Raw genomic sequence first — 25,798 nt, forward strand, 5'->3', positions numbered from 1 at the left:
GGGTACTCTAAGTGTCTCTTGCATTTCTGGTAAAACACACCTTCCTGTGGTTTTTAGAGGGAAAATAAGAAGAGACTCCACAATACTACAACACATTCTAATATTTGTTTGAATCTTGGTCTTTAGATATATATAAGAGAATGAAAAAGTTGTTTATTGTTGTTTTGGTTATTTAACTTTATAGGCTTGCTGATGCATGGGAAAATGATATTGGAGTTCATCCTTTAAAGTTCCCATCAGAAACGTGTTTGGAATTACTGCTAATACTGGGTTTGAGTACCACTTCTCTGCCACCTTCTCTTCAATGCATGAACTCTTTTCAGGTAAGGAACAGCTTGGTATTTCAATATAAAGTGTTACTTCTGGGGAAAAGAGAGACCCATAAACCCTTTCAGAGTAAGGCTTTATCTTTTATAGTTGCATGACTCTGAAATATAACAATGGAGAACTTCTTGTAGTGCTCAGTTTCTTTCAATTGTGTTAAATGTAGACCAAGACAGGAAATGTCATTAAACAGTGAATCATTGCTTAAATTAAATTAGATGTTTAAAGAAATGTCAGTTAGAATCATTATATAAAATCTTCTTGGCTTCAGAAAAAACACAGACCTCAGTAAATAAAAGATTTCCAGTGGTGAAAACCTGTAAAATTAGGAGTGAAGCATTCAGAGTTTTGTCCAGTGTTCTGTATGTTACTGCTGAAGTTTTCAGCAGTCATGGAAATTTTCCTAAGAAAATATTCTTACAGGCATGTTAAATTGTGATTTGTATTTATCATGAGTCTGAAGATATATGATTCCTACAAAGGAACTACACAGATATGTCAATTCATGATGATATGACATATCAACTCAATATCAACTTTTTATGATGCTCCCTTGTAGTTGCATAGTCCATTGGTTATGTATTGATGCAAATCTAAAATAACCAGCTGTTGAGCGCTAAGCATAACTGAATCTGCCTTGACATCTATAGTCTTAGTGGGATGGAGTGTCCTAAACAGTTTATGGCACGAAATCCCTTAGCTTCTATTTGTCCATGCTCCCAGTTTGTAGTTAAGGCACATTTAATTACTGCTCATTTAATTAGTGTTCCCAAGTTATATTACTGAAAAAAATAATCTTATTGTAGAATTTTGGAGCCAGAAAGAACATGGTCAGAAACCAAAATCAAGTAACTGATTTTAATAGAGTTAGACTGATGTACAACTGCTGAAAACAACTCTAGATGTTAGGAAATAAGTATGCACTTGAGTTGTCAGTTCCCTTTGCAACTCATGAGCTTGGAGACAAGGGATCAGTGTACAGTAAACTCTCAAATATGGCACAAGCTGTTGTTTATTTCAACATATTTTAATACTTAAAGTTAAAGTTGTTATTGGGTTGTAGATTTCAGGGCCATAAGGTTGAAGAATCTCCTGAATGCCAGCAGAGTGAGATGACAAAATTGACAAGTTTCAAGGACTGGCCAGTACTAGTTATCCATGCAGCTGAATAGTCCATCTTTCCTGTTAAGAAGTTAATATTTTTGTTGTCAAAATCATAGAATCATAGAATGGTAGGGGTTTGAAGGGACCTTTAGAGAGCATCTAGTCCAACCCCCCTGCAGAAGCAGCGTCACCTAGATAAGGTCACATAGGAACAGGTCCAGGCGGGTCTTGAAGACCTCCAAGGAAGGAGCCTCCACAACCCCTCTGGGCAGCCTGTGCCAGGGCTCCCTCACCTCAACAGGGAAACAGTTTTTTCTTATGTTTAAGTGGAACTTTTTGTGTTCCAGCTTCATCCCATTACCCCTTGTCCTGTTGCTAGCTACTACAGAAAAAAGGGATGTCCCAACCTCCTGACACCCACCCTTTAGATATTTATAAATGTTAAAAAGATCACCCCTCAGTCTCCTCTTCTCCAGACTAAACAGCCCCAGTTCCCGCAGCCTTTCCTCGTAAGAAAGATGTTCCAGTCCCCTGAGCATCTTGGTGGCCCTGTGCTGGACTCTCTCCAGCAATTCCCTGTCCCTCTTGAGCTGAGGCGCCCAGAACTGGACACAGGACTCCAGATGAATCCTCACCAGGGCAGAGGAGAGGGAGAAGAACCTCCCTTGACCTGCTGCCCACACTCTTCTTGATGCATCCCAGGATGCCATTGGCCTTCTTGGCCACAAGGGCACATTGCTGGCTCATGTTTAGCTTATTATCAATCAGGACTCCCAGGTCTCTCTCTGCAGAGCTGCTCTCCAGCAGGTCAATCCCCAGCTTGTACTGGTGGATGTGGTTGTTCCTTCCCAGATGCAGGACTCTGCACTTGTCCTTGTTGAACCTCATGAAGTTCCTCTCTACCCAACCCTCAAGCCGGTTGAGATCCCGCTGAATGGCAGCACAGCCTCTGGGGAATGAGTCAGTCCTCCCAGTTTAGTGTCATCAGGGAACTTGCTGAGGGTACACTCTGTCCCCTCATCCAGGTTGTTGATGAAAAGATTGAACAAGGCTGGCCCCAGAAGGAGGATGGATTCCTTGTTCATTATGTTGCCAGTAATCTGTGATAAAATCTTGTCAGCTTAACCATGGTAGGTTAAATAGGAGTCCCTTCTTCTACACTGAGGTTGTGTGTCCTGTTTTCTTTCTGTGCTACTCAGTCCCAGGTTGTTACATTTAGGATTTCCTTTGAATTGCCTGTCTGGTTAGAGATAAGAAGTGATAAATAACTGTCAGCTGATGCACATAGAAAATGGTAAACTCAAGAACCATTGCACTTGGAGGCCCGGCCATGAGGTGACTCAGGGACCTAGAGGTGAGTCAGTAGCAGCCGTATGTCAGCTGTGGGGCAGGAACACCCTGTACATCCCCTGGAGACCCTCTGACCATATCCTTTCAAACTCAGATATTGATGGAACAACTGATATCAATGTCAAGGTGCTTTACTGAACTGAAATACTGTGGAGGATGGCATTTTCCAGCACTGACTTGCATAGATCTAAGTTTACCTACCTGTGGGCCAAAGTAGGTGATGTGACAATGTTCAGTCTTGGTTGTGAACATGATTTCAGGCTGAAGATACTATATTTTGAGCTGATTCCCAGTGTCTTTGCTTTTGTAGCAACATAAAGGACAAAAATATATAGTTTTAAAAGCCCAAGTTCTAAAACCAATGCTAAGATAATGTTGTAGTTTGCCAAATGGAAGGAGAGGAAAATAGTTGTTTTGATAAAATTATGGCTCCAACTTTCACTCTTCTTGCCAGACAGTCTGTATCACTAAGTGTTTGTCCTGGAGCACAAATGCTATCTGTGAAAATATTGTTTTGTTTATTTTTATCCTTGTCAACCTTGTTTGGATCTCAGTTTTTGAATCCATGAAGCAGAAACAAAGTTTGCCTGAGCTTTTCTCTGATGCTTTACAATGGGCTGTCAGCCTTATCATTTTTATTTCTGTCTTGCTTCTTTGTACTCATGTTCACTTTTCTCTACATCAAATATTAGAATTACACATCTTAGCTTTTCTGTGTTTTTCTTAGATCTGCAGAGAGCCTGGATGCTGATAATAAATTGTGCTGTTACCTGAGCATAAGATCCCTCTGCATCCAGGATAGTGAAGATTGTGAGGGCATGAATTGAAAACTGGTATTTCATGTGCGCTGATGGATTAATGGCAAAATAACAAAAACTAGCTTTGCTTTATTTTGTGGCAAACCTAGACCTGGCAGTAGTATAGAAAAAAAAAAGATATTTTAATTCCATACTACAGTAGTCCATGTAGTTGAACAGAAAACAACTGCAGAGAAAACAACTGTTATCCACACGACAGTCATATTCAACAGGAGGCCTGATGCTTGCAGCTGGATGCTGGCATATGAGTGCTGGGGGAATTAGAAGGGAAACACCACCAGAAAGTATCAGTTTTCTCCTTTTGTAAGTGTTCTCACTCTTGGACACGTGGTGTGGAGCTAAATGGACCACTAGTTTCCACTAGTGCTTTTCTTTATGTTTTAATATAGTACTTGAAAATGCATCTAACAGGCAGCTCTATGTGTAGGGATCAAAAAGTTACAGTTTAACTCTTAATATTTCAGTATAGCTTGAAAAATCCTTTTGTTTTTAATTAGGTAGCCAAAAATTGTCTTAGCCACACCCTGGTGTTGTTTGAGACTATATTTACCCTCTTTCCATATTATATTACAATTTGGCGCTGTTGACAAGCCAAAATTTTCGCTGTTATACATATGCATTGGATGATATTTAGGCTGTAAAAAGCACACAAAGGAAATGGTGCCTAGTTGCTAATCATCTCTGTAATAAACTCTGTTCTGCTTTGTGCTCTAGAAGTGCTCTCTGGGACTAGCTAAGCAGATTCCGTATCTGTGCTGAGACATAAAGGATATTTTATTTTCCAGCGATGTGCTACTGCTTAGTAACATAATATTTGAAATCATTTTTCAATTCTGTTTTGTACTCTGTGAAGGTCTTTCAGTGTGATTTGTCACTGGAGGAGCCTGGAAAAGAGAAGCAGCAACAGACTGTGTAATATAGCTCTCTGTTGAGTTTAAGGTGTCACGACAGCCAGCTTTTAAGCCTGGCAGGCTGTTGATCTAGCTACTAGATTGTCTTTAGCTCATCTCTCGTGTTACCTGTGCATTTATATTGATGTTGTTCTAATGGACTGTAAAGAGTTAAAACTTAAAAAGCTGGAGCCCTGAAACTCTGACGGACTTAAGTAGATAGAGTAATTCTTTTTGCCTTTGGATTTACTAGAGGACATGGATTTCCAGCCCTGATTTGCACTCTCTCAGGCTTGTAATCCCTCACCCATACTAAGGATGCCTCAGGTGAAGGGAATAGGATTGACTGAGGCACTTGGTATTTTTCCTGGAGCAGTGCAGAATGCAGTAAGAAGGGAAAGAGAAGTTTGCTACTAGAAAAGATTAAAATAGTTTTTAGCTTTCTTTTGCTCTGAGCACTGTTTTTCTGCTCTCTCCTCAGGCCCTTTACACTGTACAGAAAACTCTGCTACCTTACTCTTGATCTATCTGGCTCTCCACCTACCTGAGCTATCAGCCCTTTGCTTTAGGAGGGGTTAGGCTTGACTTTGTGTATTATTATTAATACTTTCAAGCACTAGTAGCTAGCACCCACTTGAGTTACTGTGTACTTTATCACTGAACTGTTCAACTGCTATTCCTCAGCGCTACACCTCATCCTCCTCAGGGAGGATGTGTTTATTGGTACTTTAGAGCCTACAAAGCAAAACATTTAACACAAGGAGATGCTTTCAAGTGACAAGTAATCTGTGCTGTGTTTTGCTAACCTTATCTCCTCTTTTTCTGAATTCAAGCACAGAAGACATCCTGGACATATGTCTTATGATGATACATGAGACTCTTCAGCACATTCTCTCTCATTGTTATTGTGGGAAGCCAGGCATTTTACTTTTCATATCAAGATGCTATTCATAAAGCCACAGTCTGTAACAAGAGTTCTCAGAGTTAAATGAGATTGGGGTTTGGACTAGATGATCTCTAAAGGTCCCTTCCAACCCCTAGCATTCTATGATTCTAAATAGATCATGGTTTTATTTTTACTTTTAGAGTTGCGTGAAATTGAAAGGAGATTGTGAGTGAGAACTGCAGAGCAGTTTCAAAATTTTGTTAGAAACAGCCCTTAATATTCCTTCTTGCTGCACCCAATGGCACTGGTAGCTTATCAGCACACTGTCTGCTTTGGTTAAGAGAAATAGAGCCAGAATAAACAAAAACTGTTCATTCTGTTGTTGCAGTAAGCATTCCTAGAGGTGTCTCTGAATGTAAAAACTCATTGGCAGTTACTTTGCTTCAGAAAAGGTGGAAAAAAGTTTCTCATAGAGCAGCCTGTCAAACTGTCGTTTAAAGTCTTTTCATAAAGTGCAGATAACTACCTAAAAGAGACAGATTTATAGATATAAAGTAGTAAGTTGCTCAGAAAACATAAGAATCAATAAATACACTGTTTGTTATAGCTTACTGTAATGTTCATGTATAGCTTAAAGTATACAAGTATCAAAAGTACTCAAAAGACTCATGGAAAGCAAAATACAAAATTACTGCTGTCTCTTAGGTCTACACATGGTCTGAACTAAAGTGTGCCTTGATATTCAGGATTTTTTGATATTTATACTTTTATGTGTGTATGTACATATATATAAAGCACTTTCAAATTTGTTTATCACAAAAGGAAGGAAACTGAAGATAGAGGACACTTGCAGATGCATCTATGGTTTCTGACAGTCTTTTTTGAAGCAAAAAGCTGAGTAAAATTTAGAAAAGTCTGCTTGGCTCAGCTCCTCCTTTTCATAGAATCATAGAATTGTTTCAGCTGGAAGAGACCTTTAGGATCATTGAGTCCAGCCTTTGTCCCAGCCCTGTCAACCACTAGACCATTTCCCTGAGCACAACATCTGGCTGTTTCTTAAACTCCTCCAGGGACAGTGATTCCAGCACCTGCCTGGGCAGCCTGTTCCAATGTCTGACAACCCTTTCACTTGTTTCTATTGTAACTAGTGAGAGGACAAGGGGAAATGGAAAGAAGCTGGAACCCAAAAAGTTCCATTTAAACATAAGGAAAAACTATTTCACTGTGAGGATGAGGGAGCCCTGGCACAGGCTGCCCAGGGAGGGTGTGGAGGCTCCTTCTCTGGAGGTTTTCAAAACCCCCCTGGACATGTTCCTGTGTGACCTGATATATGTGAACCTGCTTTGGCAGGAGGGCTGGACTAGATGATCTCTAAAGGTCCCTTCCAACTCTACCGTTCTATGATTCTATGATTCAGTTGTATTTCTTGAACATTGAGACTATCTGCTTCTTTTAACATTAGCTCTTGGGGACCTATATTTAGTATTTCTAAGTCTTTTTTGAACCTCTACCAAAAGTCTTTCATAGTACTGATTCTGCATAAACTTTAAGACATAATGTATCCTAACTGAGAACTGTTTTGCTCTGGATATGCAGGAGCATATTGATCCAAGGTTCTATGTCTCCTTCTGTATCCCATATATGACTCCTCCATATCTGCAGCAGAGGCTCTCATTTCTAGGCTATGGTTTTGTGATACTTGGTGCTGCTTTGGACATGCTGATGGGAAGACATTATCTCACTTACCTAATACGTTACATGGCTGCATCTCTTCTCGTGGATTATATTGGCCTGAAACAGAAAAAAACCCCAATTGTATGTAAATGTAAACAGAAGCTATGGGTAGGAAAAATGCAGGCTGAGCTTACTTGTGGAAGCACAGATTATGTGATTACTTCAGTCATGGAGCTCAGGACCTTGATAGCAGTGGTCCTAAAATGAGATTAAAAAGTTGTCATCAGTGTCTCCGAGAAGCTAAATGCTTCTTTTCTTCCAAGACGATTCTCCAGTAGAGAAGAAACCACAGAGTGAACCTGGGCATCTCCTAAACAGAAGTAGATTTAATTATAAAAAACATTTCGAGCTCCCAGTGAGAATCAGCATAGATGCAGTACACAGGCTCCTCTGCTGAGAGGGAAGATCTACTGGAGGAACCAACTCATTTGTGTACAATTCCTTCTGCCTAGAATATGGCAGCAGTCACATGTAACATCACATCTGGTAACACAGTTCAAAGCAGTTTTCTTAGAAAACATGCTGAAATATGTCATTGTGGTGGGTTGACTATGCCTGGATGCCAAATGCCCACCAAGGCTGCTCTATCACTACTTTGCTGGCTAAAGGAGAGAAAATGTAACAAGAGGCTTGTGGGTCGAGATAAGGGGAGGGAGAGGTCATTCAGCAATTATTGTCACTGGCAAAACAGACTCGACTTGGGGAAGTTAATTTATTAGCAAACAAAGAGTATGAGAATGAGAAAACACCTTCCCCCTACCCCTCTGTTTCTCCTGAGCCAAGCTTCACTCCTGAGTACTCTACCTCTTTCCATGCATTGATACAGGGGGATGGGAATGGGGTTTGTGGTCAGTTCATCACATGTTTTATCTGCCACTCCTTCCTCCTCAGAGGGAGGACTCCTCACACTCTTCCCCTGCCTTGGTGTGATGTCTCTTGCACAGGAGACAGTCCTCCATGAACTTCTCCATTGTGAGTCCTTCCCACCAGCTACAGTTCTTCATGAACTGCTCCAGTGTGGGTGCCTTCTATGGGATACAGTCCTTCAGGAACAGACTGCTCTAGCAGAGGCTTCCCATGGGGTCACAAGTCTTCATCTGGCGTGGGGTCCTCCCTGGGCTGCAGGTGTATCTCTGCTCCCCATTGGCCTCCGTGGCTGAAGGGGCACAGCTGCCTCACCATGGGCTTCACCACAGGCTGCAGGAGAATCTCTGCTCCAGTGCCTGCAGCACCTCCTCCCCTCCTTCACTGACATTGGTGTCTGCAGAGTTGCTCCTCTCTCTGCCTGCAATTGCTGTTGCACAGAAACATTTTCCTATTTGAAATATGTTATCCCAGAGGCCTTGGCCAGCAGCGGGTCGATCTTGGAATCAGCTTCTTGCAGAAGCCACCCCTGTAGCCCCTTCTGCTACCAAAGCCTTTCCTCAGAAGCTCACTGCAGTCATTTACTGTTTAGAATGTACAATTGTTTGCAGAAATCCAGTTTAGATAGTCTGGTGTAACCCATGTTATCAGCCACTTGAAATGGGTGAAGACAGACCTAATTAGGAATGAAAATGCCTGATTGATGCCACTCATTTTACTTCCTATTTGCTTCTATTGTGAATGTTCTGCTTTTCCCAACTAATTTTGAAATCTGAAAGTGTAGCTGTTACATCCTAATTACCCAGTACTTGTGTCCATAATGTGCTATTAAACACAGACTGAGAGTTTGTGCTCTTTATCAGCAGGCACCACACTGTGAGCGTGTTATGGAAAGACTAGACAAATACCCATGTTTTAAGTACCTGAATATGTACATAAAGAAAAGTCTCATGAGAGGCCTGATACCCTTTTAGAACAGTCATTTCTGTTTATTAACTGAGGCTGTTGCCTTTGTGACTGAGAAACAGACCCTGCTCAAAAGAAATATTTAGCCCTATGCACAACCAAATAATGCTGTATGTGTTCAACGTGGTTTGTAAGTAATTTATCTCTTTAGGGCTGCTTCCCTTCAAAACCTTGATTTCTCTAAGTTAGTGAGCTCTATCCAGGTCGTAATTAATAGATTGACTTATGTGAGGAGTAAGTTTCAACTTCCTAGCCAACAAGGTACAGAAATCTGGTTATCAGCTGAATAGAGCTAGATAACCAGCTATTGATTAGAAAATAATACTGAGTCATTAGATAGCAGTAATTCTCTAGTGCTTTTTGGTTTAAGTTTCATGCTGTTACTCTGTGTGCTTTGTGGATGGGGGTTGTTATTGAAAGCTGCAATGATGTTTGATTCCATTAAGAGTCTGGACAGAAGCTTTGAAGCCACCTATGAAGTCTAGAAAATCTTCAGAAAAAAACCCCTGGGATTATAAGGGTGATTCTTAGAAGGTTTACAGGTACTTTAAAAATAGGTGGATTCAACCCTGTTAGATTTCAGATGTAGGCTGGAATAGGTATGATGTTATCACAAACTGTTGAGGGATCCTGAAGAAGGATGTCACTGAATTCTAGCATTCTATTAGCAGATGGGCAGCTTGCCAAGGCAGTCAGAGCAACTCAAGAGTATTATGTGTTAAAGAGTTGGAAAGGGAAATGATGTCTTCAAGGAGACAAATGGACAAATATACAGAAGTCTGCAAAGCCAGAGCATAATAATTGAATCGATGACTTGACTATGATAAAGTACATGGTGGATGAAAAGGAAGAGAGCTGTTAAGGTCTTGTTTCTTTACTGTCAGTTGAAAGTGAGTCTGGAATGAATCTTTTGGTGAAGAAGTCAGTAATGCTTCCAGTGAGAAACATACAGTTTGCCTTCCCTCAGAAGTACAAGTCTATCATTCTGTTGCGATGTCAGTAAAGCAAGCAGTGTGCTCTAAACCTCTGTTCGTAAATCATAGCTCTTCGATCTATGGGGTAATGGCTGATGACAAACAGTAGTGCTTGAAAGCTCTTGTTATGGAAAACTTTAGGATTTTTTTTTTAGGAAAGCTAGAATGGGCAGAAAGATGAGATGAGAAAACAGATCAGATCATCATCTGCCCAGAGGCAGGGAAAGACCTGCAGGGAAGTGTGAGAAATAAGATGCACCAGCTACTCTTTCTGTAGGCTGTTCCCATTGTTCCCACTATACACCAGCACAGTTCTGACAGACTACAAAAAAGGCAGGTTTATTTCTATCGTCTCGTATGTTGCCTGCTGCTTTGACCAATAAAAAAGATCTGTTGTGTGAATATTTGTTTGTACTATGACTCCACTACTTTTGAATTAAAGGAAGTGGTTCGACACATGGGTGTGTGAGGAGGCATTTCAGTGTATGCACTTTGTAGTGCTCCTAAAATAAGATTTGGAATACTCCTACAGGAAGAAGAAAGAGAAGGGCAAAAGATCATGTAAGCATTAGCACAACCTACTGAAATAAAGCAACCATTTAGCCTTCAACAGAAAGCTGTTGAGATGAAACCTGGCAACCATTTAACAACATACAGGGAAACCTGCAGGAATTTGAAGATGCTGTAGCCGAGTGAGATCACTGGGAGTGTTGGGTGGGCAGAATGTGATTGCCGTTTGGACTTCTGCCAGGTGTTCTGCTTAATGTTTCTTTATCTGTCTCCTGGCAGCTTGACAACTAAAATAGGAAGTGATTCTGTCTTATGTAAAAAAAAAATATATATATATAATTCCCATGTCACTATCATAAACTGTATAAGAATAGTTTATAGAGAAAGAGACTATTTCACAATGCCAGATCCTAGTCTTCATTATTTTTGCAGAGCTGTGGCATTGTGAATTGATGAAACAGGTCAGGGAGCCATATTCCTTCTGTTGCTTTCAGTGAGCTCGAATTTTGTAAGGGGAGTAGAAGAAAATATTAGTATTAAGTACCTTGGCTACATGAAAAAGGATCTTGCCTGCAAACCTGCACAAGTGAAGATGCTATTTTAATCTTACTCTTTTGGCTGCTCAGTCCACTTCCAAGTTCTTCCAGAATGCCTGGCATTCCTGAATATGATCCTGAAAATGACTGAAAATACTACCCAGATGTTCTCAGTTTCTGTGACTGGTACCACTGGCCCTAGTTCTGGTTCTTATCAATAACTATTTGCCTTCATAACTCAGTTTTTGAAGGAAGTTTTTCCCACTATTGATGCTTGAGTCTTGGACACATTTTCTATTTTTATCTGGAGATGTGTCACCAAATGCTATCAGTGTGTAATGAGGGATGACTAGCTAACATATTTCTTTTTTAACTCACCAGAGAGCCTGTTGTTTACTCTTTATTTCGTGTTTTCATACAAAGTCTATTCCATTCATCTGCCAGCGTTTCAGAAATGCAGTTGTAGTACTGCCCTGTTTTCCTTTTTGTTGACCACTTTGGGTTTTCTGCACTGATGAGTTTCCGTATTAGCATCTCATTTCTATTAGATCCCAATTTACATTGCTTTCAAACTATTAATGAGCAGATAGCCTTGTAATTCTCTTATGCCTTTTTCACTGGTTAGAAACTAACTTTTAGTACTTAGAGATATCTAATTATATTCCCCTCTTTTTGGATAAGGTGGAAAAACAGAGGCTGGGAGGGGTACGACAGGGCTTTAGATAGTTCTTTGTAATGAAGTAGTCAACTTCTTACTTAAAAAAAAAGTCTCCTGAACACATAGAGTCCTTCATATTTCAGGTTGCATTCTCTCTCTGCTTCCACAGAAAGAAAATGCATTTTCAGCTATATTTTTATAGAGCAGTAGCTAGTGACTAGTTAAATTAATCAGAAGTGTCTATTCTGCATGGTTGTCCTGGGGATATATTCCATTAAGTGACTGCTTTTTCTATTTTAAGGTGATATTTAGAATGTGACAAAATACTATCTGTAAAACTTACTGTATTCTGTTCTGTAAGCTTTCTCTCACCTCTTCTAGTCTTTATTTTCTGCCTGTTTTGCCCTCTCGTGTAGTGTTCTTTCCAAAACCTGGACTAAATCCTGGTAATGGTGAACAAGGTTAAGGATTTTTTTCAGTTTGAAACATTCGACCTATTCAACAGCAAATAAAATTAGATCCATATGACATCCCACACAGGTAATAAATCCTCAGGGACTGAAATATAGTCATGTAAGTAAATATGAATTTCAAATAAAGTGTTCTTGACTCAAGTGCTTCTGCTATTAGAGAACTGGAATTCGAGTAGTATTCCACTGCTCTGGCAGTGGAGTGCTGCTCTGAACTCTCCTAGAAGAAGCCAGGATACTGGTGAGGCTGAAATTTGACAGGATTTGAAATTAAATGGGAGATTGATGTATGCAAACAAAAAAAGGTGAGATATATGGCTTAATGCTGATACTGATTTTGAATGAACTACTGATTCTTGTATGTATTTTTAAGCCACTGTGGTGTGAAGAGTTTAGAAGGAGACCATTGTCTCATTAGCCTGGGTTTTGAACAATCTTCTGAGGACTCTAGGTGCATCCACACCACCAGACTTGGATGAAGCAGAGCTCCAGTTCCACCTAGAAACAACCTTGCCTCTGCGATTTAGTTAAAATGAACTGTCAGAAGTGAAATACTACGTATTTTTAAGTGTAGTTCAGAAGCTGAAGAAAACCCTGGTGACACTTACTAGCTAATCATTTTATGTCAGCCTTTGCTGTCAGGGCAAAGCATGCATTCCTAATACAAAACAATGCAGAAGTCAAGTGTGGCTCTTGTTACAACAGTACTGACACTGGTTAAAGTACTGTTACTTGGTAAAGTGCAAATGCCAACAGCTGAAAATGTTGCTGTTGGATTGAATTATTTTGCCAACCTACATTCAGATAGTATAAAAAAACAGATGAGTGCCTCATTAAATCTTCGAAAATGATTCTCAGAACAATCCATAGTATGTTTTTTACATGGTAAATCTTACATCATCTTGAAGAAGATGGAAGTCACAGGAAAAAGAATTTCATGTAGAGACATTATCTTAGTGCCCCATGCTGCTCTGTTTATGCGAAAGTGCCTTGCCAGTCTATTTTTGGTTATTCCAATAAAAATTGTCAGTACTTTGGATTACCTAGAATTCTTTTTCAAATGAACAAATACTGAGTGATTTTGAAAGTCAGGCAATCTGTTGAGGGTGTCCACCTGAAGATTTAAAAGCCTGTTCTCATCTTGTAAGCTTAAAGTGCTAGAGGTAGTCCCTTAGTAGATGCAGCTTTGCTTTAATTACTTTGTGTCATGTTATAGAAATGCACCTGAAGAATTTGTGATGGTAGCTCAACATAATGGGCAAGGACCTGAACCTATTGAAGTTAATGTCAAAACTCTCTTTGGCTTCAGTGGTGCAGAACTGGACTGTAAATGAATAAACCAGCCGGCTGTATATATTGTAGAGAAATAATTATTGCAGGCTCTCTGAAAGTTCCTCGTTAACACTATTGCATTTGAACTTTGCAAGCAAATGCTTGGAGATAGGTTCTGATAGCTACTCGTTAGGCAAGTGAATTAATAACTGTGACTGCTGGTTCACACAGAGGGTTTTCCGTTATTTTTTGTCATTTCTTTGAAGACTTAAAACAGTACAAATGATTTAAAGGCTTCACTCCACTAGATGGGGAAAAAGATGCTTACAGTGTAGTACTTGCTTACACTCTGCAGTTATTGATATGATGTAATATTTTTATGCTTGGATAAGTATAGATTTTGAATAAAAGAATTTAATTAACACTGAATAAATGTTCCTCGTAAGGGGAAAACTCTCTAGGTCTATTTCATTAATGCTTCATGCTTCTAGGAGTTAACTAATTTAATTTTACTGCTGGTGTTCAAGGTCTGTACTTTGCTTTTCTTCTGTCTTTCAGTTTGTCTGTCTTCTAAATAGGCTTTGTTTGTGGTTTACAATTGGGAAAAGATCAGCCAAAGAAGTGAAACAAAGGTGCAAAAGATTATTTATCTTTACTTGTATATAATGTGAAAAAATGAGGCATTTGGAATGATCTCTTAGATTTGAAGACTGGAAAGCCTATTTTTAAAATCAGCTGAAGGAAAATATATATATCAAAGGTAGGCATGATCAGTCACTTTGTTAAAAGTAATCCTTGCCCATGCAAACAACCATGCTCATTTAATGTAGCTGACTAAGGTACATAAGGGTTTAGAAGATCAAAATCCCATTTGGGGTTAGTTGTTTTTGAGTTTATTTGTCTAGGTGGTACAGTAGGACTTTGTATAAAATGCAAATATTCAAAATGAATGAAATATATCTGTTCAAGTTGTTTAGCAAGCAGTAAGGGTTCTAGTGTGAGAAATCCAGGAGAATGGTTGTTTTTGAAGTCTGAGGCAAAGATTTTTTCTGTTTTTTTTTTTCACTCAGTACAATTGAATTAAAGGCTTTCATGCAGAAATGTTAAGTGCCTGCTTTCAGTCTTTGCTAATTCTCAAAGACTGCTAGTTCTCAGTCTTTGCTAGTTATCAGCTTACAAAGCTGATAAAATTTTGAGCAACTTCAGGTTATTTCATTCAGACCTTAAGGTCATGCTGTGATGCCTAACTTTGGATCTTGCACGTTTCTAACTACGTTCTTGATTATCATCTGTCCACATTTCTGCTAACTTACACTATTTTTCATTTATTGAATTCTGTGAAGTGCTATTTTTTTTCATAATGCCGATAATTAGGTTTTTAACAGCGTATTTTTTAGTGGCCTTGCTCTAAGGAAGGAGTTTTAAACAGTATTTTAGAAGTCTTCGAGCAGGCCAATGCATTATAATAATTATACTTCAATAATTCAGAATGATACCTCAAGGGAGCTATGACTCCAGTGTATAATTTGGTCATATATACTTGTCCTTGATGGCAAAATTAGATTAAAAAATAAGAAAAAAAATAGAAAGAAAGAAGCTGGAAAAATTATTCTCCTTGAAGGTCATTAATGTCTTCTAAAAAGAACCTAAAAAACGAACATGAAAATCTCATTGTTAAGGAAACCGTGCTAGCTTTGTTTTGAATAGTAAGATTTTTATCAGTACAAGAAAAGGTCTCATCATAATAAAACTTAATTGTTATTTTCTTCTGAAACTGGAAAATATTCAGTGGCTGAAAAACAGCCAAAGAAAAAGAGGAGAGAAAAAGAAGCTTGAAGAGAATAATATGAATTGCATGGAACTATGAGCTGAAAGACAGATTCATACTTTGTTCTTATATAAAGAAAGAGGATGTGAAGGAGGAGGGGAGAAGAGAAGGTGAGTCAACCAAAACTGCAAGGTAATATTTAATTCAGAAGTATTTTCTCTCTAGTATTTGACTACAGTGTCTTTCAAGTGAAGGAAAGGACTTGATATATAACAGGAAGCTTAAGGAGCAAAATGAAGTGAAATTCATACTACGTCTAAACCCCCCATAAAAGAGAAGAGTGGAAAGAGTTCGATTTGGAGGATTTTTCTAAGCATTGGAACAATTTATCTTGAAAGATGCCTTAATGACCAATCTTTGTAAATGAGTTTATTTCCTTCAAAAATGTGTGCAGCAGAAATGTGTATACAGTCACAGAGTCACTGAGGTTGGAAGTGACCTCTTGATACCATCTAGTCCAAGCACAGTCAGCTAGAGCAGGTTGTCTGAGACCATGTCCAGTTGGGTTTAAAATACTCTTGAGGATGGAGATTCCACAACCTCCTTGTGTTCTCTCTTCCTCACAGTAGAAAAAGTATTTTCGTGTGTTGAGACCAATTTCATGCTCATTGCCTCTCTGCCTGTTCTGAACAATGTCAGCTCTCAGCCTCATATGAAATATGCTCCAATCCCTAAGTCATAGAATCACAGAATCATTATGGTTGGAAAAGATCATTGAGCCCAACTACTCACCTCACACTGCCAGGCCCATCACTACTGAACCATATCCCTCAGGACCTCATCTATGCGTCTTTTGAATATCTCCAGGGATGGTGACTCTACGACCTCCCTGGGCAGCCCCTTCCAATGCTTAATAACCCTCTCAGTAAAAATGTTCTTCCTAATGTCCAATCTAAACCTTCCCTGGTGCAACTTGAGCCCATTTCCTTGTGGCCTACCATTCATTACTGGAGAGAAGAGATCAACCCCAACCTCACTGCAGCCTCCTTTCAGGTAGTTGTAGAGGGATCATACCACCTCTCAGCCTTTTCTTCTGCAGACTAAACAACCCCAGCTCCCTCATTTGCACTTGAAGAGTCTCCAGACCCTTCACCAGCTTCTTTGCCTGTCTCTGGACACGCTCCAGCCCCTCAATGTCCTTGTAGTGAGGAGCTCAAAACTGGACACAGTGTTCAGGGTGCAGCCTCACCAGCGCTGAGTACCGGGGGACAATCACTCTCCTGTGCTTGCTGGTCACACTGTTTCTGATACAAGCCAGGATGCCATTGGCCTCTTGGACACCTGGGCACACTGCTGGCTCGCGTTCAGCTGACTGTTAACACCTTCAGGTCCTTTTCCTTTGGGCAGCTTTCCAGCCACTCTGCCCCAAGCCCAAGTGCAGAACCTGGCACTTGGCCTTGTTGAACGTCATGCAATTGGCCTTGGCCCATCACTCCAGCCTGTCCAGGTGCCTCTGAAGAGCCTTTCTGTCCTCAAGCAGATCTATGCACCCGCCCAGCTTGGTATCATCAGCAAAGTTACTGAGGGTGTGCTCAATCCGCTCCTCCAGATCATTGATAAAGATATTAAACAAAACAGTCTCCAGCACTGAGCCCTGGGGAACACCACTGGTGACCAACTGCCAGCTGGATTTTACTCCATTCACTACAACTCTCTGGGCCTGGCCATCCAGCCAGTTTTCTACTCATCTCAGAGTAGGTCCATCCAAGCCATGGGCAGCCAGTTTCTCCAAGAGGATGCTATGGGAGACTGTGTTGAAGTTATCTTTGTGGCCCCTTTTTAGCACTTTATTAGCCCTTATCTTGCTTTGGTAGGTCATATCTTTTTTTGTACTGAAGAGCCCAGACCTGGACCCAGCTCTCCAGATGTGACCTTAGCGGTGCTGAGTTGAAGGATCACCTTCCTCAACTTGCTAAACTTGCTAGCAACACTTTTCCTGATGCAGATATATGTCCGTTTTAAGTGTTCCATAACCTGTTCCTCCTTCATCAAGGGTAAGTCTTCTTGTTCCAGACTTGTCAACTGGTCTCAGGGTCCTGGATGGAATTCCTGTAGGCTGATCATACCAGTAAAGACTGAGGCAAAGGGGATATTAAGTACCTTGACCTTTCCATGCCCTTTGTCAGCAGAGTCCCTGTTGACATACAGGCTAATGTGCTACTTACTGCTTATGTCTCATTGAGAATCTGGAAAGAACCACCTGCTGGCTCACTTGGTTCTCATCCTCTGCTAAAGTAGTTTGCTGTTTATAGTGATAGCTGTCATTTCAGTTAATCATTCAATCAGAATGAGTAGGGACCCAAAGAAGCCATCTCCATTCCTGCAATGTAGGGTTGACTGTACGTGTTAGATGTAGGTTGGGAGTGCAAATATTTGTCATGAATACAGCAGGACTTTTTGCTGTTGCTATAATACAGGTAGTAACAAGATACATGGACTTTGAGTTACCTGTATCCTGAGGCAATGGTCTATTTAATTTCATTATCCCAGCCCACTGAAACAACCAGTCCCTAAATATCCCATACATGTGCACATATATATCTAACTGCAGTTAGAGGTTCACTGGCACCAGTGTTTTAACATCTATTTCATTTTGAAATGGGTCTCATTTTAGCAAGTTAGCCAGAGGGCTGCCAAAGCCCACATGTGAGCTGTGTTTTGCGGTGATAAATGAGTACAACTTGTCTCAAAATGCATTTAGTTTTTTTACTTGGATCCCTTTTCAGAATATGATGGGTGGCCTACTTTTGTGTGGATGAAAAATTATTTTCCTGTTCCTTTGTGACATTATGGGTCTTGTAAACTGTTGCACAGTCTTTTGGAGTAGGTAGCATAATTAGGATAGATATTAATTATTTGCAGGCTGCTGATACATCACTTCTGCATGATCTGTATTTGTCTTTTCAGTGTTCTTCATCTCTTGCTGAGTATAGATGGTCTTGAGGGAACTCGCTTCCTAAGTTAAATAGACTAATGTAACACACAGGAGTGTTTCTGAAGCATGTTCAAGTGACAGTTGATTCATGTCACCTATTTACATGTTCACAATCCCCAGATTTTTTTATGGTTCTGGGGTGGATGTATGCTAAAGCTACTACTTACTCTCCCATTTGGGAGCAAGCTTACTAAATTCCCTTGCCTGGAAAGCATGTAAATTCTCTTCTGTTTTCAGACTTGTTGAGCAAACTTGTTTTTCTATTTCTACTTTCAGAAATGTCAATCTTGCATTTCTTTTTGCCGCTCCTTAATGTTTTTCCTCTATTCTGCTTATTCCTTTTATTTTTTATACCAGATTTAAGTTCTTTGGCAGATTTTGTGGTTACTGTTACATCAGCCGTCTGAAACTGAGAAGCGAAAAAGCTTGTGCATGTTTTTTTTCCTGTCTGTCTATTTTGCTTATCTGAAAAAGTCTCCTTTTTTTTTCCTGCTTTTCTCTTCCTCCCATCTGCCGGCTCCCAAAAATTGGAAACACGAGAAGCCTCGTCTAGGCATTGGATTAAGAGCCAGGAAATCCTGACTCTTTCAGTGACTCATTGTGTGTGTCCTTGGGCAATCTGTTACTTTTACAGACAAAAGCTGTGCTTAGCACTTGGCTGAAAAATTAAAAGCATGGTGCATGATTCAAGGAGATTATTTTCAAATTTAAATCAAAGCATGGCGAAAGTGGACAAGAAAGAGAGGCTGGAGAAGATTAATACTAGGGGAGCAGTTTGTTTGTGAGCTGCATAAGTTGTCTGTGAAGGGAGATGGCAATTGCTCACAGTAATTTGTTGTTGGGGCCTTTGGTTCCATCACAGTGCAAGTATATGCTGTGGTAGATGATGGACACACAGTCCTCAGTTTCTGAGCTGTTACATTCATATTCGAAATGAAGTAGATCAGTAAAAATAATGAAAGAAGAGGGAGTGCACTGTTGCATAGATGAACCTGCACTCAACTTCATAAATCCAACTCCGAAGTTTTTCTTGGGAGATGGACTTGGTTTTGATTAAATGTATTTAAATGCCTGAATGTTTTCCCTTTCTCTGCTTTTCTTTTTTTTCTTTCTTTTTTTTTTTTTTTACATTTCACATCTCGAACGATGTGAAGTCTTCCCTCAGTTTGGAAGAAATGATGGAGATCTTTGGAGAGAGCAAAAGTGTGGGGTTTCTAGGCAGTGTCACCTGGAGGTCAGGGAAGACAAATAGGATCATTTACCTATATTTTCTGTGATAAATCAGACATGGTAATAACTTCCAAAAGCAATATAATATGAGAAAGCTACCTTCTGTATTACTTACATGACTTCTCAGGATAAGGCTGAATCACATGAAAAGCTGTCTACAGGACACACTGCTTTCAGAGTTTGTTTCCATATGTTTTAATACCGTGTTGATTCATTCACCTGACATTGCCTGTGCCTTTATTTTGACTATTTTAATGGCCTGTACGTTAGCTTCCATTGCTGTGGTATTGAGTGTGGTAGTTTTATATTCAGCAGCAACCTATTTGATCTGGCTTAAGGTAGCCCTTTCATCTTCATGTCACTTTGCCTCTTCCCTCTGCTTCTTCTGCATTATCCAGTGACTGTGCAGCTGTGCCGAGGCAGCAGAGAGAGAGGTTTGCATTGGAGAGAGGGACCATTTGCTTATCACAGAAACTACCATCAAAGAAATAAATTAGTGAAGGTTACTAGAGTCTTTGTGTAATCTTTGACTTCTCATTTGGTAAGAAAAAAAGACTGTTCTTGGAATGAGGGCTTTATGGAGGTTACTGCCCTGGTGCCAGATAGTGTGGAGTCCCATCTGACCTCTGCTTGTAGGCTGTTACTTTGCATTTCGCACTGTTGCTGCTCTGTTGACAGGCTGGGATGGGAATCTGATGAAAAAAGCTCTTTCAGAAAGGTTTTAGCTTTGGATTCTATGCTGTCAGATGTTTGTCCTAGCTTTTGTGATCAGTTTTTACTGCATAGACTTGCAGTAATTGGTGTGGATTATAGCTGGAAGCACATGGAACTCTTGTGTTTCATTAAATCCAGTCCCCTGCTATTGCAGATAACACATCACGTGTCACCAATTAGTCAAGTTCCATTTTAAAATCTCTTTGTTTCCTTGTACAACCCTTCCTTTTGAAAGGCCAATTTGTTTTCTTACAGGGGCTTCAGAAGTGACCATTAACAGATGTATTCATCGAAATTTTTTAATTCTGTCCTGATAGAAAGTATTTAGAGTTGTCTGATGACTGTCAGAGGCAGGAATCCATAAGCCATTTATGAGTCTAGATTTGACTCTCATAAACACTTCACCATATGAGTAATTGCCTCCCTTGGACAATTGACTGAAACGGAGCTGCTCAGAACTGTTCAAATGCATGTGCAGAATCTATGATACAGGGCCAAGTTCAGCCTCTGAATAACCATGTTCTTGTTGGTGAAGTCATTAGAATCAAAAACATGCGTGAATTTGTCTAAGGTCAAAATTGTTTCCTTCAGTATTGCTTTCAAAGAGATAATCCTGTGACGTCAGTAATTTTAAAACCTTCCTTAATGTCTGGCTAATTTAATAGACTAATTCTCTCATGGGGGACTACTGACAAGAAATACTTAGAGAGGATGCACCTTAAACATACTGAAGCCAAAGATAATTGTATTAAACCTTCTTAAAATGCAAAAAGCATTTAATACCAGCAAAATAAACATCTAGCATGCAGAAATGACATTATTGCATTCTTCAGTTGGTTGTTCCACAGGGCACAGGAAAGCTGTTTCACATTGAAAGACATAAGGGAGTTCAATATTGTCTAGACAAACTTTTTAGTTCTTTACGCTATTCTCACTAACTTTTGAGAGTCAACTGTGCTGGGAGTTCCCTCAGCTGAGGACCCATGCTGCTCACAGAGATCCCTGCCTGTATCACCGTCGTTAAACTCTATTAATTTTGTACATTATGTCGTACTGACACGGTTTAGGCCCATCTAGGAACAAAGGACCACAATCAAACATAAGTATCAAGGGCCTTTGGAACCTTCTAAGGACAAGGAGTGCTCACTTGCCACTCATGGTCCCAGGCAAAACAGACAGGACTACTCAACTTGGGAAAGAAAATGGAAATTAATTTAACCCACTGCCAACCAAAAACATAAAACCCCAAAACATAACAAATAGAAAACGACACAGAATGGTACAATGATGAAGAGCGCAACCAGCCCTTTAAGACCACCTTCCCCCTACCCCTCCCCTCTTCCTGTGCTCAGAGCCCTGATCCTGGTGTCTTTTCTCCTCCCCAGGTGCAGGGAGTGGGGGTTTCAATGTGTCCTTTCCCGATGGCTCCTGCCATTTGTCTCTCCTCAGGGCAGGCAGCTCCTGTCTGGGTCTCCCTGTTCCAGCACAAGGTCCCTCACAGGCCGGGCAGCCCTGCATGGGTCACTCCGACAGGCCTTCATCCCGAAGGCTGCAGCTCCTCTCCCCTCCTGTGTGTGTCTCTGGGGCCTGCAAGTTCTCCAGCATGGCCTGTGCCATGGCCACCTCCTCACACAGTCTCCTGCCTGTCTGGGCACACTCACCCAGAGCTGCTGGCGGCTCTCAGCCCTGCCATTGCCCTCCATGGGTTGCAGGGGTACAGCTGCGTTCTCACTATGGGCTGCAGAGAGGTCTCCTTCCTTTCTCTTGTGACTGGGGTCTGCACAGTTGTTTCTGTCTTGTCCCACCTCTCCACCTTCTCTTCTGCTTCAGATTTCCCTCCTTAAATAATGATGACAGAGGTGCTGGATGAGCCTAGTCAGGCTGGAAATGGGTCCACCTAAGAGCCAGGGGATGTTTAGAGAACTGCTTACTGGGATTAGCACTGCAGCTCCCTTCCCTTGTTACCAAGCGAAAAGCAGTTCCACACAAACCTCTGACACCTACTCTTGTAAGAAACTGTTGGCAGTAAAGAAAGTAATAATAAACACCATACATGTAGCAACACCTTCTTTAAAAAATCATAGCATAATTTGCTTTCACTATTGCATGAAATTAATGGTGCATTTTGGTGTGAACAGGTTTAACTTGCAGGATTGGGATTTGAGCAGTCTGATTTCAAAGAAAACCCCTTGAAAGCTTTTATCTTCAATTATCTTATGGTTGAGGGAAAGATATTCTAAAAATGGTGAATGTTGTATTTTCTTCTGAAGCTTCAAGGTCAGTAACTCTTCTTTTTACTGACAAAACATCTGTTTTCATGAATTTGAGCTTTGAAATGAGTGATTTCAACTTTTCTTCTGACTGCAACTGGCAAGAGAATGTGCTCAAACCATAGAAATAAAAATCAGTTTGACCTAGTAATGTCTGTAGGGATCTTAGAGGCCAGAAATCCATACTGTAAAAATACCTGACATAATTGGAGAGCTCAAATCTCTCTGACAGTGACCTTAAACTCCTACCTCCTTTTTGAGGCTTTAAATAAAGATTTTTAAATGTTTATCACCCAGACAGCATTAAGAAATTAAACTGCTGTTCATAGAATGCCTGACCTTTTAACAGGCATCATGATATTGTACAAGAACAGGACGAGGTGGGACCAAAGGACAACCTTACTTCAGTGTCCCCCTGGGAATAAATCACAGTAGGCAAAGACATTTTTCCTAAATATCCCTTAGTTGTTGTGATTTTGCATTTTCTTTTAGGTATCTGTTTCTTGGGATACAAATGAATGCGATATTTAAATCATTTTTCCCTTCATCTTCTTAGTGTTTTATTACAGCCATATCATCTTCCAAACACCTGCTCCCGTTTTAACTCAATCCTAATCTCTTGCCAAAAGCTGAACTCGGGTAAGAATGCAGTAGTCCCAATAAGGTGTTAAAAATAAAATAGTAGTTGATACTTAAATACCCATTTATATACACAAACAAATTAATTCTCATACCTCATGCAGGGAGGTATTTATTCTCATTCCAGTTTTAACAGCCAGGAAGCAAAGAGAGAATTTAAGCAGCTAATTTTTCAAACTTGCTTTTTTTTTCCAAAAAGTTTGCAAAAGATAACCCCAGAAAGACACCTGTTCAAACTATCTAGTTTCAAAGTGTTACTTAACAGTGCAACATTCTCCTCTCATCTCCTTTACCTTGTTCTCTTCTGTTATGATAGATTGACTCTTTGGACCGTATTAATTGCATGTAAATGTGAGCACGTAACCAAATATCTCTCATTAGAAGATATAACCTATTTCTGTTGTTCTCTAACACATCCATTCTATGTCATGCTGCCTCTGCCTCTTCCCCTCATCTTGGTATTTCAAATGGTACTCCAAGTAGCGTTTGGGTTTGATATATTCAGAAATAAATGTGCACACAAAAAGTGGCCATGTCTTACACTGTGTCAACATTGTATGTGTGCCAAGACATCCCAGCAGTTTCAATATGAGATCACGGTGTGCTCTGCTTGTGTAGCATTTGCTGAGGGAAAGTCTCACAAACCCAGTTTGTGTACTGGTTCCTGTGGCATTGCTAACTCCGAACATTGCAGGGAATTAAGGTAATAGACCAATTCCTAGCTTTCAGGTTTTGACAGATTTTCTTTTTGCATATAAATGAAACACAATTTGGAGACAAAAGGCAAAATAAAATGGAACTTCTCCTGCAGATAGAGTATGAACCACAAGTGATTGGCTTGTTTCTTTGTTGCCTCGTTGTTTTTAGAGCACTTTACCATGACAGCTTTTAATATAGCTTTTCCTGACAGTTTGAAGACAGAGCAGGTGACCTCTGGTGCTGTTCCATAATTTCTCGTGTCAGTTTTACCTGTCTGTTGGGTTTCTATAGCATCGTGGTGTAAGAGATGAGAAGGTTGTCTTATGAGTGGCCTGAGACAGACTCTTAACATGTAGCTAAATTTGGACAATAAGTGAAAGATTGATTTTCATTAAATTAAAGTTTAAAAATGCATTGACTGACAACATTAATATCTAATGGCTCTGGTGTCTTGCCAGTGCTGCATCTGCAGATAATTGTATTTCTGTTACACTGAGGGTTGTGAAAAGCACGAGGGAAAACCAAACCTTTTTTTTTCTTTGGTACTTGTATGATAGCTTTGATAATGCATCACACCAGTTATGTATCTGTTTTATTTAGTGCCAATGCGTGTCTACACTTCAGTTTTTAACAAGAGATACTGCTTTCTCCTCCTTTCTCCTTATGTTTGTTCTTTTCAGCTTTCCACCATATTGCTTCTAAAATTGAAATAATCTTAGCCTGCTATTTTTTCTCCTGTTAAGAGCAGGGAAGGGTGAGGAGAAGAAAGACAAGAAACACAAGCAAGAAATAGGCATCTCCAACCTGAAGGGGATTCTGGCTTGGAGATTTTACCTGCTGCTGAATCTGGGAAACAAATAATGATTTGTATCATACTCTTGCTTTTCATAGGGAAACACTGTGAACCATAGTACAGGCTGGAGATAAACCGTGACTGAAGAACTGTTTGTGGGTTTATAGGAGAAGGATTGATTGGTGTGAGGAGAGAAATATTAGGGATAGTGGTTCAAAATAGGAGAAAGATTTGAGTTACTGGTGAATGGTTCAGTGTAAGGGAATAGTAGGGAAAATGTTAGTTTCTGGTTAAAGGACCATTTGATCTTGAAAAAGAAACTGGTAATAGTAGAACATATTAATTTTTCTGCTTTGGATAATGCAGCACTTGAAAGTCACCTTCTTGTTTTAGAATTTGCTACAATGCTTCGTGGATAAAGGGACAGGAGAAACCAGGGAAAGAGGGAGACATTTGCCAGCTTAGAATCCAGCTGAGCATGTAGTAGAGACCTAAAACCAGAGCTTCTCTTTTACATTTATTAGTGCTTCCCTCTCTTTAAGTCATAATAGGATTGGACTACAGTAACAGTATTTTTCTGAGATAGGACACTTTATAAATTACATTGCAGAGAATACCACCAAAGAACATCAAACTGAGAGCAACAGCCATGGAAATGACTAGAACGTCACACGTCTGGGTAAGCCAGCATCTCATCAAAGAAGCAAGTGCATAGTGTGCTTGCTGACTGATCCCCAATCTCACCCCTGACATGCACCATACCTTATCAGCCTGCTTTTATGAAACGTGATTTGATGATCCTGTTGAAGAGAGATTATGTTGCCATTTAGTTGGCCCTATTTATTCCCTCTGGAATCAGATGCAATTTACTTGCTTTGTGGTCCACAAAATAAATCCATATATCTCTTTATCTAGACTTTTTTTTTAAAAGACACCAGGCTCTACATAGTGCCTTATTCTGGGCTTTTTCATTCTTTTCCTCCTCATTGCTGAAATAAAATTAGAGGTGCAGCAGAAGCAGTAAGTCACTCCTTTCCCTTTCTGAGGAAGATTTGATGCTGGTCAGTTGAAACATATTCCCAAGAAAGCAAAGAAATCCAGTGGTACAAGCACTGCAAAAACACAACAGAGCCTTAGAGTGATGTGACTTTCTGGAAATCAGCCTGGAGTGAACCCTGCTGTGAGTGTGAAAGTGTGAAATGCCAAGCTGTGCTGTTGGAGTGTGTGTCCTTGAAAGGGTGTCAGACATGACCTTCTCTAATTCAGCCTTGTGCAACACCTTTTGTCAAGTCTAAAAAGTTTTTAGGAGCTGCATCATAGGTTCCAGTTTGGTG

At 40.1% G+C, this 25,798-nt stretch overlaps 1 protein-coding gene across 1 annotated transcript in view; it reads left to right on the plus strand.

Annotated features, from left to right (window-relative positions):
- The window catches only part of UBE3D (ubiquitin protein ligase E3D), a 90,636-nt gene that overhangs the window by 53,132 nt on the left and 11,706 nt on the right, over window positions 1-25,798 (plus strand). Inside the window, exon 9 of the mRNA XM_061989849.1 lies at window positions 185-323. Within this exon, the coding sequence (XP_061845833.1) occupies window positions 185-323 (139 nt within the window). The remainder of the gene's footprint in view (window positions 1-184; window positions 324-25,798) is intronic.

This window comes from Colius striatus, chromosome 2 (assembly GCF_028858725.1).
Source record: "Colius striatus isolate bColStr4 chromosome 2, bColStr4.1.hap1, whole genome shotgun sequence".
Classification (NCBI taxonomy): Eukaryota; Metazoa; Chordata; class Aves; order Coliiformes; family Coliidae; genus Colius; species Colius striatus.